General features: G+C 36.9%; 1 protein-coding gene across 7 annotated transcripts in view; it reads left to right on the top strand.

Annotated features, from left to right (window-relative positions):
- Positions 1-12222, top strand: part of CROT (carnitine O-octanoyltransferase) — a 75429-nt gene that overhangs the window by 28734 nt on the left and 34473 nt on the right. For 5 of the 7 annotated variants that reach the window (XM_067746116.1, XM_067746114.1, XM_067746115.1 and 2 more), the window contains exons 8-13: positions 380-473; positions 1337-1462; positions 3070-3171; positions 7475-7558; positions 7968-8075; positions 8302-8432. The exons of 1 other annotated variant lie outside the window; for it this stretch is intronic. In XM_067746116.1, coding sequence (XP_067602217.1) covers positions 380-473; positions 1337-1462; positions 3070-3171; positions 7475-7558; positions 7968-8075; positions 8302-8432 — 645 coding nt within the window. Of the gene's footprint in view, positions 1-379; positions 474-1336; positions 1463-3069; positions 3172-7474; positions 7559-7967; positions 8076-8301; positions 8433-12222 lie in introns of those variants that run through there. One more of the 7 variants, XR_010945430.1, reaches the window with a different exon arrangement.

Consider the following 12222-nt stretch of genomic DNA (forward strand, 5'->3'; position numbering starts at 1 on the left):
TAAGTAAGAATGGCATATGTGAAAACATTTAAAACTAACTACATGGTGTTTCTATTTTGGGGGTTAAGCCCAAGTATTACTTGGGTACAGGATAAGTCCTCTGTTAATATATACACATAGTTTTTAGTTAGATAAAATGTACATAATATTTGTGAGATTTGTCAAGTATACTTACGGTATTAATAGGCCACATAATCACTTTTTAAAAAAATAAGATGTGCAGGAAATAACTCCATTGCTGTTGAGACCATAATCTCTTTCTTTGGATAATATATCAAAACATTTAAATACTTATAAACTTTATAACCTATTAAAGGCCAAAGTAGCTAGTGATCCTGCCTGTGCTCTTTTTGAATCCTCTTTATTTAATCTTCCAAAGGCAACTGACATATATCCAAAAGAAGTGCCATAGTGAACCTGATGGACCTGGGGTAGCGGCGTTAACTAGTGAGGAGCGAACTCGATGGGCTAAGGTTATAATTTACATTTTTCTTTTCTTTTGAGGTATAATTGACTTACAACATTATATTCAACTATACAACATAAGGATTCAATATTTGTATATATTGAGAAATAATCACCACAGTAAGTCTAGTTAGCGTCCATCACCATACAGAAAACTAAAAAATACTTTTTTTTTTTTTTTTTTTTTTGCGGTATGCGGGCCTCTCACTGTTGTGGCTTCTCCCGTTGCGGAGCACAGGCTCCGGATGCGCAGGCTCAGCGGCCATGGCTCACGGGCCCAGCTGCTCTGCGGCATGTGGGATCTTCCCGGACTGGGGCACGAACCCGTGTCCCCTGCATCGGCAGGCGGACTGTCAACCACTGCGCCACCAGGGAAGCCCTAAAAATTACATTTTTTGTAATGAGAACTTTTAAGATATACTCTCTAGAAGCTTTCAAATATGCAATACAATACTATTAACTCTAATTTACACTTTTGGGGTGAGGGTATGCTATTTTTATTTTATTTACATTTAAATTTCAAACACTGAGCTCAAGTATATGCTGGCCCTTTGTTCAGATTTTTGAAGTAAAGATAAATGGACAGACAGCTTTAAGTTTTAAGCAGCATTAAATACATTGTACAATATTAAACTATTAGAGAAAATCTAGGGGGTGGCATAACTTTATACCCTTATGCATTTAGTAGCACAAGTATAGGGACCAGCCATGCAGTTGGAGGAAAAACCTGTTCAGGAGTCAACAGAGAGGTTCTTGAATTCACACTTTTCTTGATGCACCTTTTTGGTAACTTTTTGAGAACCTATTAAGATTTTTCTGGATATTTTGTATTTAATTTGTAACATTTTATTATTATCTCCTTGCCCTTTAGGCACGAGAATATTTGATTAGTCTTAATCCAGAGAACTTGACTATGTTAGAAAAAATTCAGAGCAGTTTACTGGTATTTTGTTTAGATGACGGCAGTCCACATGTAACACCGGAAGATTATTCTCAGGTATTCAACTATCTTATTTTGTTATTTCTTCCCACAGATTTTTCTGGAGGACTCTTGTGTAAATTGAACATGAGAAGAATTTTGTTACATGCAGGACTTTTTTTTTTTAAACCACTTTATTAAGGTATAATTGACATACAAAAAGCTGTACATATTTAATGTATACAACTTACTGAGTTTGAAATATACACCCATAAAACCACTGTGAAACATAATTGTGAAGACAGTTGTTTCCTGTATCTTGGAAACACCTTTTATCTTAGAATGGGGCAGCTAAGAAAAGAAAGTGCAAATACTAAGTCATAAAATATTTAATGCAGGCTTTTAAAACATTTTCTTAGCTATACACACACACACACACACACACACACACACGTATCAAATGAAGATTATACATAAATAATGCTCTGTAAATTCTTGCCACATTGTTTAGCTCCATTTAGACATCTTATATGTTGTTTAAAGAAGTATGTCTATTATTTGCTTATCAGATGTCAGTGGTTCCCAACCTTTTTATTGATCATACATACAGGAAATTTGCATAAGATGCTGGGCTAAATGAGATTTCATACCAAAGGTGACATGAGAACCTACCTATAACCCACACCAGTGGGCCTTGATATCTTAGTTGGTGAGGTCTGTCCTAAGAATTATATCATTCTTGTGATTTATTTTATCATTTGGTTTTATAGAACACACTGACTTTAGTGAATTTAAGGGTAATTGTGGCCTACTTTTTTTTTTCTGGGGTAATATGATTTCCTGGGAAAAAAATAAAAGGTAGTAGTCATATTTGTAGGAATCTCAGAGTCTTTTGAAAACACTGAAGGTACTTCATAATACATTCATCAATATTAAATGTTAGAAATAAAATAATATAGGATTGAAAAACCTTGTAGCTAGAAAACATTTTTCCTCTTCCTTAGCTGCATTTGTTTTTAAGTAGAATCAACAAGCTTCTTGAGGAAGAATGTGTTTTCATGAAGTGTTGCTCAAACTTTTTTGCTGAAGTCTACAGTTAGGCATATTTAGATTGCAGCCCATTACACACACACGCACGCACACAAGCGTGTGCACACTTACACATACATACATCATAGAAGTTTCACAAAACGTAATAATTACTTTGACTATCTGTGATGTACTCTGATATTTATGTTCTATTTTATTCTTTCTTGTAAAGAATGTTTACTGTGGTTTCATGACTCACTTATGGCCCAAACTTACCATTTGAGAAACTGGCTTAGTAGGATATGAATTCTTGAAATATTTTTCTTGTAACTAGACTTTAATGACTAAACTTATCAATGCCTCTTATCCTATTCAAGTTGCAAAAGCCTTGTCCTTTCAATTGTATATTCTCTAAACATTCATGAATGTTGTACCATCGTTCTCTTTTCTGGTAGAATTTCTTGGATTTTGAGTACTATTTAAAGTCAAGGCCAGAATTATTATCTCTTGAATATAATATTTTATTAAATTTTATTAAATTTGGTTTACCTGAAGAGGAAAAGTGAGATCATGTGTGTTTGTGTGTATTTAAGATATAAATACTTAAAAGCCAATATTAAAATCCTTTAAATTTGGAAATATTACATTTATTTTAGGTTGCTACAAAGGTTCTTACTGGAGATCCAACAGTACGCTGGGGTGACAAATCTTATAACTTGATTTCCTTTTCTAATGGAGTATTTGGCTGTAATTGTGATGTAAGTAAACTACTGAAATTATTTTTTCCTTTTACTCTTTTAGTTTAATTTAATGGCAGTAATCTACAATACTTATGCTGTCCTGTGGTAGAATAAGTAAACACTTATTTAGCTTTATGGCATTAGAGTAAAAGGTTTAGTTATGAATTCTCAGTGAAAATAGAGTATAGGACAAATTATTTTCATCTGTAGTAAGGATAACAGTGGTGTGTATCTACAAAGTGGAATTTGCATGCATTTTTATGTAGTATAAGCTCTTTTAAAATCCACTGTTACCTCTTGTTGAAAATTTTAAAACCTATTTTAAAAGATATAGCATTAGTATATGTTCTATGCACGGAGAAATGTATGTGGATATATTTCTACATTTACCTAGTAATTTTGTGACCTTGTTAAAAAAAATGACACATGATCTTTGGAACATTATATACTTCTGGATATTAAAATGTCTGGTACTGAATTCCATTTTTTACCTTCTTCATAAAACAAACACATGCACACACACACACAACTTGTTTCTTTTCTGTTCTCCCATTTTTGTCTTTATTAGCTCTACTTTGCTATTTTCTGATGGACATTCAGGAGGTCTATGAACCAAGAAAATTAAAAAATCAACCTAAGTCACAATTGCAATATATACTTATAACCTCATTATAATACTTTTCATAAAGTATATGATTTGGTATAAAGTAGTATGAGGTAGATTTTTTGTTTGTATTTGGGGGCTTTCCTCCGAAGTATTGATATTTAGTGACTGTAAGATACTAAAAAAAATCCTGTTACATTGATCTGGGTTCAATAGTTGTATTAATCAGTATTTATTCAGTTTTAGGTGATCGAAACCTAAGTCAAATTGGCATTAGCTTACGAAGGTATTTATGGCATAGGAGTACAGCTAAATTTGGGTAATGCTGACTTCCAGTGTCCAGATGCTTTCATTAGAAATTTCTCTCTCCATTTTTTGGCATTACTTTCCTATGTTTGGCTTTATTTTTATGTAGACTACACCATGTGATGGTTGTACCTACAGTCTCATGTTTTCACGGCTCTCCTCGTAGATTAGTGTTCTCCGTGGAAATAGCCAGCTTTCTTTTTAACCCGAGTGGTTCCAGCAGAAGACCTGGGAATAATGCTCATGTGTTGTATTGGCCTGTGCGAATCGTGCACATTCCAGGGAGTTAGCTGCTCTGATTCGCCTGGCCTGGGTCACATACCAAACCTTGGGACCTAGCTGGTAGAATCACTCATTCAAACCACCACAGAGATGTGTGCTGATTGCCTAAAGAAAAATAAAGTAGCTGTTATTGCCGAGGAAGGTGGTGTGGTTGATGTGCAGGTAATAGAATGTCTTCTACAGTAAATCTTCAGGGTGAAAGGTTGCCATGAGTCATTTTGAAGATTTGCTGTCTGTCCTCTTCCTTACGAGTCCAGTGTTGACAAAAGATTTTGTGTTACTTGCCTCAGCTTTTTTCTCTTCAGCTCCTTGTTTGCTTCTTCTTGACCTCCTCAGTTTGGTTCATAGCCTCACTATTCCTTGGAATCTGTCCTTTGTAAAGTAGCTAACTACCTTCTGGCTTCTTCCCTTCATATCTCGTTGACTTGTCAGCTGCAGTTGATTACCCTCTTCTTCATATGCATCTGACACTGCCTTCAACCTCCTAACAGTCTTTTTGGGTCTCCGGATTCTAAAGCTGAGCTTAATATTATTCATAACCGTTTTCCCCTGTGTCTGCTCTCTTCTCTGGTTCAATAGTTTCATTGACCATTTCTACATAGGTAGCTTGCAGTTATATTTTTCCAGTTTTTACCTATTATTCTCATCTTGAGAGTTTTGTTTCACCATATGTTAAATTGTCCAAACTGGATGTTACATTGTTATGTAAGGGTTAGTTACTCTCATCATCAAGAACTCATCATCTTGCTTTCCTCCCTCACTCCCAACCTCCTAAAAAAACCACCTTGCACTACTTGTATTTTTACTGATGGCATCAACATCCTGCTGTTTGCTCAAATTCAGGAGAAAATAACTTTAATGATGTTTCTATCTTTGAATAAAGATACTGGTCCCATAATGAGCATATATCTTTGCACAACTGAAATGCTTTCCTGTAGTAAAGTGTATGGACATATTTCATGTGTATGCATTGTCACCCATATACTTATCAAATTGATCTGATGATCTCCACTTGACCGTATGCTTTTATTATTTATTTATTTATTTATTTATTTTTTTGCGGTACGCGGGCCTCTCTCTGTTGTGGCCTCTCCCGTTGTGGAGCGCAGGCTCAGCGGCCATGGCTCACGGGCCCAGCCGCTCCGCAGCACGTGGCGTCTTCCCGGACCGGGGCACGAATCCGTGTCCCCTGCATTGGCAGGCAGACTGTCAACCACTGCGCCACCAGGGAAGCCCGACAGTATGCTTTTAAAATTCCATGTAGGTTCCCCTTGCAACCTACGATGATTACTGAAAATGCTATTTAACCAATATAAATCATTATTAGTAAAGTATATATACTGTAAAGTTAAGTTCTTAATCCAAATTCATATTGCTGCTCTTTTCCATTGGTGCTTGAATATATACTTTTGTGATTATACTACATAATAGCATTTCCCTGTTGAACACTCTTGTAGATATATACACAAAATCATTATGCTTTTAAATACTTATCTAGTGGACTGTGTGTTTACCAAAAGAAGTTCATACCCCTCCTCCATTTAGCCTTCAGATTTAGTCTGCCACCCCCATCTGCTTTTCCATAGTGCTTTTAAAATTCCAGAACATTTTAGTGTTGTATATGTACATACGTATACCTCCTTTGACTTCCAATACAAATAGCAATTATTTTCTCTAGATTATTCATGTTTACATCCCTTCCCATTACCTCAAGAGCCCTAATTAAGTGCTTCTGACTTTAAATATTTGTTCTTTCTCAGAAAATAAAATACATCAGGTACTTACTATACTGTGGAATATCCATCTCTTTATCATTACAAGGTGAGGCATTTGAGAATTCTGCATTTTATTATGTGTTAAGAGTGGAGAGAAGGTGAAAATAAAATATTGGGTCAAGTTTTGTTTTGTTTTTTTAATTAGTAGACTTTACTTTTTAGAGCAAGTTCCAGATTTACAGGAAAATTAAGCAGAAAGTACAAAGTGCTCACTTGCTCTCTTTCCTGCACCCCGTTTTATATCTTGCATTGGTATATGTTGTTACATTTGATGAACCAATATTGATACATTATTGTTAACTGAATTACATTGTTTCACTATTTATTGTACAACTTTATGGTTTTGCCAAATGCATAATGCCATTCATTTCCCGTTACACTATCTTTTTAACTCAACACAACCATCAGAGTGATCCTTTTAAATTGTAAGACAAATCATGTCAGTGCTCTGTTCATAACTCTTCAATGTCTTCCACTTTTATAAAGTAAAAATTGAAAGAGATACTTTATTTTTTTATTTTATTTTTTTAAAGCATCTAATATTTTTTATTTTCTCTAATTTTTATTTATTTTTCCATTTTTAAAAATTTTTAAACATTTTTATTGGATATAATTGCTTTACAATGGTGTGTTAGTTTCTGCTTTATAACAGACTGAATCAGGTATACATAAACATATATCCCCATATCTCCTCCCTCTTGCATCTCCCTCCCACCCTCCCTATCCCACCCCTCTAGGTGGTCACAAAGCACTGAGCTGATCTCCCTGTGCTATGTGGCTGCTTCCCACTAGCTAGCTATTTTACATCTGGTAGCGTATATATGTCCATGCCACTCTCTCACTTCGTCCTTCGTCCCAGCTTACCCTTCCCCCTCTCGGTGTCCTCAGGTCCATTCTCTACATCTGTGTCTTTATTCCTGCCCTGCCCCTAGGTTCTTCAGAACCAATTTTTTTTTAGATTCCATATATATGTGTCAGCATATGGTATTTGTTTATCTCTTTCTGACTTACTTCACTCTGTATGACAGACTCTAGGTCCATCCACCTCACTACAAATAACTCAATTTTGTTTCTTTTTATGGCTGAGTAATATTCCATTGTATATATGTGCCACATCTTCTTTATCCATTCATCCGATGGTGGACACTTAGGTTGTTTCCATCTCCGGGCTATTGTAAATAGAGCTGCAATGAACATTGTGGTACATGACTCTTTTTGAATTATCGTTTTCTCAGGGTATATGCCTAGTAGTGGGATTTCTGGGTCATATGGTAGTTCTATTTTTAGTGTTTTAAGGATGGGTCAAGTTTTAACTTACAAAACGTATTCACAGTCTTGTGTATTTTCATTTTAGCATGCTCCTTATGATGCAATGGTTATCGTAAGCATCAGCTATTATGTTGATCAGAAAATTTTTGAGAGTGAAGGAAGATGGACGGTATGTTAGAACAAATATTTCATCCCTTTCTCCTCATAATTTTTTTTTATAAATTTATTTATTTTTGGCTGCGTTGGGTCTTCGTTGCTGTGCATGGGCTTTCTCTAGTTGCGGTGAGTGGGGGCTACTCTTCGTTGTGGTGCGTGGGCTTCTCATTGCGGTGGCTTGTTGCAGAGCACGGGCTCTAGGTGCACAGGCTTCAGTAGTTGTGGCTCGCAGGTTCTAGAGCACAGGCTGAGTAGTTGTGGCACCCGGGCTTGGTTGCTCCATGGCATGTGGGATCTTCCCAGACCAGGGCTCGAACCCGTGTCCCCTGCATTGGAAGGTGGATTCTTAACCACTGCGCCACCTGGGAAGCCCTCCTCATATTTTTATAGATATAGTATTTTTACGTTTTCCCTATTTTCAGGGTTCAGATAAAGTACGGGATATACCACTTCCAGAGGAGCTTGTTTTCACTGTGGATGAAAAAGTATTAAATGACATCAACCAAGCGAAAGCCCAATATTTCAAGCAGGTAGATTTTTCACTTTTCTCTTTGATAGTGATACTTTATCTTATAACTACTATATATGAATATTTGGCTATCATCCAAGTATGATGGCATAAAACATTTAAAAATTACAACTTTGATACCTTTATGTATGTCTGATGATTATTTTAATGCAAATGATATTTTGGTTATCTTTGGGGTATTCTCTTTAGGTGTTTTTTCACTGTTCGTATTTAATTCTTTTTGTTAGGCATCTGATCTGCAGCTTTTGGTCTATGCCTTTACGTCTTTTGGCAAAAAGCTAACCAAGAAGAAGAAGCTTCACCCTGATACCTTTGTTCAGCTGGCACTTCAGCTGGCCTATTACAGACTTCATGGACGGTGAGGACCATTCATTTTCCACTTTCAGAGTCTTGAAGTCCAAGGCTATCTTTACTATAGCTATTCTGTCATAACTCCCCAGTGTTTTTTTTTTTGTTTTGCTGTACGCAGGCCTCTCACTGTTGTGGCCTCTCCCATTGTGGAGCGCAGGCTCCGGATGCGCAGGTTCAGCGGCCATGGCTCACGGGCCTAGCTGCTCCGCGGTATGTGGGATCTTCCCAGACTGGGGCACGAACCCATGTCCCCTGCATCGGCAGGCGGACTCTCAACCACTGTGCCACCAGGGAAGCCCCTCCCCAGTGTTTTTTGTTAAGTTTTTCCCAGTTGGCACTGTGCCCTAGTTTGTACTTTCATCAACAGTGTTATTAGAGTTTCCATCTGTGACACTTTAACAGTCTTTCCTTGTTTTTCATTACCTTGATATTTTTGAAGTGCCTGCTCTCTTCTGAGAGAGATTTGTCATTCTTCGGAATTCAGATCGCTTGGTTTTCTTGCAGCCTGTTTTCAAGTGGGTTCATGAAAAAGTATGGTTTTATAGATTAGACAGTCTTTACTCATTTTTAGGATAGAAGAGATGGTACGTTATGACTTTCTACATCCTAAGCAGAAGTGGAAGCTCCTTGATCTTCCTTTTTAAAATTTTACCTGAGAATATGTATCTTTAAATGGGGTGTTTAGATCATTTACATTTAATATAATTATCAATAAGGTTGGGTTTAAGTCTACAGTCCTGCTGTTTCTCTTTATCCCATCTGTTTTGTGTTTCTTTTTTTATCTTCTCTTGAATTCCTAGTTTTTTTAATTGTTCCTTTTATCTCCATTATCAGCTACACTGTTTTTTTTTTCTATTGGTAGGGTTTTACAAAATACATCTTTTTTTTGTGGTATGCAGGCCTCTCACTGTTGTGGCCTCTCCTGTTGCGGAGCACAGGCTCCAGACACGCAGGCTCAGTGGCCATGGCTCAGGAGCCCAGCCGCTCCGCGGCATGTGGGATCTTCCCAGGCTGGGGCACGAACCCGTGTCCCCTGCATTGGCAGGTGGACTCTCAACCACTGTGCCACCAGGGAAGCCCAAAATACATCTTTAAACTTGCAATCTACCTTCAGATATTTTCCACTTAAAGTATAATGAAAGAACCTGAAAACAATGCTTCTATTATGCTTATCTCATTCTTTGTGCTATTGTTGTCATACATTATACTTGTACATGTTAACAACCTAATGATGCACTACTATTTTTGCTTTCAACAGTCAATTATCTTCTTTTATTGTGGTAAAATATAAATAAAATAAAACTTGCCATTTTAACTATTTTTAAGTATATGATCCAGTGGCATTAATTACATTGACTGTGTTATGCAACCATCACCACTATCTATTTCCAAACTTTTTTTTAACCACCCCAAACAGAAACTCTGTACTCATGAAGCAATAATTTCCTATTCTCCTATCCCAACCCCTGGAAATCTCTAATCCACTTTCTGTCTATATGAATTCGCCTGTTCTGGATATTTCCTCTAAGTGGAATTATACATTATTTGTCCTTTTGTATCTGGCTTATTTCACTTAGGATAGTATTTTCAATGTTGGTTCTTTTATGGCTGAATAATATTCCATTGTATGAATATACCACATTTTGTTTGTCCATTCATCTGTTGACAAATGCTTGGGTTATTTCTGCCTTTTGGCTATTGTGAATAACACTGCTGTGAGCATTCACATGCATGTATTGGTTTGAATCCCTGTTTTCAATTCTTTTGAGTCAATAACTAGGATTGGAAGTGCTGGGCTGTGTGGTAATTCTATGTTTAACTTTTTGTGGAACTGCCCAACTGTTTTCCACAGTGGATACCATTTTTACATTCCGACCAGCAATATACAAAGTAATGTATAATTGTTCTACATCCTTGCCAACACTTACTTTTCTGTTTTAAAAAAAAAAAGAAGCCATCCAGAGTACTTGTGAAGTGGTATCTCATTGTGGTTTTTATTTGCATTTCCTTAATGACTAATGAGGTTGAATATCTTCGTGTGTTTATTGGCCATTTGTATATCTTCTTTGGCAAAATGTCTATTTAAATCCTTTGTGCATTTGGTAATTCGGTTGTCATTTTGTTGTTGAATTTTAAGGGTTCTTTATGTATTATAGATATGAAACCCTTATCAGATAGGTGTTTTGCAAATATTTTCTCTCATTCTGCAGGTTTTCTTTTCATTCTCTTGATAGTATGCTTTGATGCACAAAGTTTTAAATTTTGAAGTTCAATTTATCTGTTTATTTCATTTGTTGCCTGTGCTTTTGGTGTCATATCCAAGAAATCATTGCCAAATCCAGTATTACAAAACTTTCCCCATATGTTTTCTTCTAAGAGTTTTATAGTTTTAGCTTTTACTTTAGGTCTTTGATCCATTTTGAGTTAAGTTTTGTGTAGGGGGTATGGTAAGGATCAAAATTCACTCTTTTGCATATGGATATCCAGTTTTCTTAGCATTATTTGTGAAGAGACTGTCCTTTCCCTATTGAGTGGTCTTGACACTCTTGTTCAAAATCAATTGACCATAGATGTGAGGGTTTGTTTCTGGGTCAGTGTGTTGTTCAGTGTGTCTCTTCTTGTGTTCATACAACACTGTTTTGATTATTGTAGCTTTGCAGTAAGTTTTGAAATCTGGAACTAATGAGTACTTCACCTTTGTTCTTTTTTTCTTAAGATTTATTTATTTTATTTATTATTTTTGGCTGTGTCGGATCTTAGTTGCGGCATGCGGGACCTTCATTGACGCATGCAGGATCTTTGCTTTGAGGTGCGTGGGCTCTTCGTTGTGGCGTGTGGGCTTCTCTCTAGTTGTGGCGTGTGGGTTTTCTCTTCTCTAGTTGTGGTGCGCAGGCTCCAGGGTGCTCAGGCTCTGTAGTTTGCAGCATGCAGGCTCTCTAGTTGAGGTGCACGAACTCAGTAGTTGTGGCACACGGGCTTAGTTGCCCCAAGGCATGTGGGATCTTAGTTTCCTGACCAGGGATTGAACCTGTGTCCCATGCATTGGAAGGTGGATTCTCTACCACTGGACCACCAGGGAAGTCCCCTTCACCTTCGTTTTTTTTTTTTTTTTTTTTTGTTGTTGTTGTTGTTTTTGCGGTACGTGGGCCTCTCACTGCTGTGGCCTCTTCCGTTGCGGAGCACAGGCTCTGGATGCACAGGCTCAGCGGCCATGGCTCACAGGCCCAGCTGCTCCACGGCATGTGGAATCTTCCCGGACCGGGACACGAACCCACATCCCCTGCATCGGCAGGCGGACTCTCAACCACTGCGCCACCAGGGAAGCCCGACCTTCGTTCTTGAAAAGAAGATTGTTCTGGCAACTCTGGGTTCCTTGAAATTCCATATGAATTTTAGGATGGGTTTTCCCATTTTTGTAAAAATGTCGTTGGGATTTTGATAGAGATTGTGTTGCATCTGTAGATCTCTTTTAGTAGTATTGTCATCTTAACAATATTAAGTCTTCTAATCCATGAACATGGGGTCCCTTTGCATTTATTTATGTCTTTTTAAGTTTCTTTCAGTGTTTTGTAGTTTTTGGTGTACAGGTCTTTTTGCCTCCTTGGTTAAGCTTAATCCTAAGTATTTGATTCTTTTTGATGCTGTTGTAAATTGTTTTCTTGATTTTCTTTTCAGATTATTTATTGCTAGTGTATGGAAATGCAACTGATTTTTGCATGTTGACTTTATATCCTGAAACTGCTGAATTCATTTATTAGCTCTAACAGTTTTTTGTGGACTCTCGCGTTTTATGTATA

Source organism: Pseudorca crassidens, chromosome 8, assembly GCF_039906515.1.
Source record: "Pseudorca crassidens isolate mPseCra1 chromosome 8, mPseCra1.hap1, whole genome shotgun sequence".
NCBI classification, from domain to species: Eukaryota; Metazoa; Chordata; class Mammalia; order Artiodactyla; family Delphinidae; genus Pseudorca; species Pseudorca crassidens.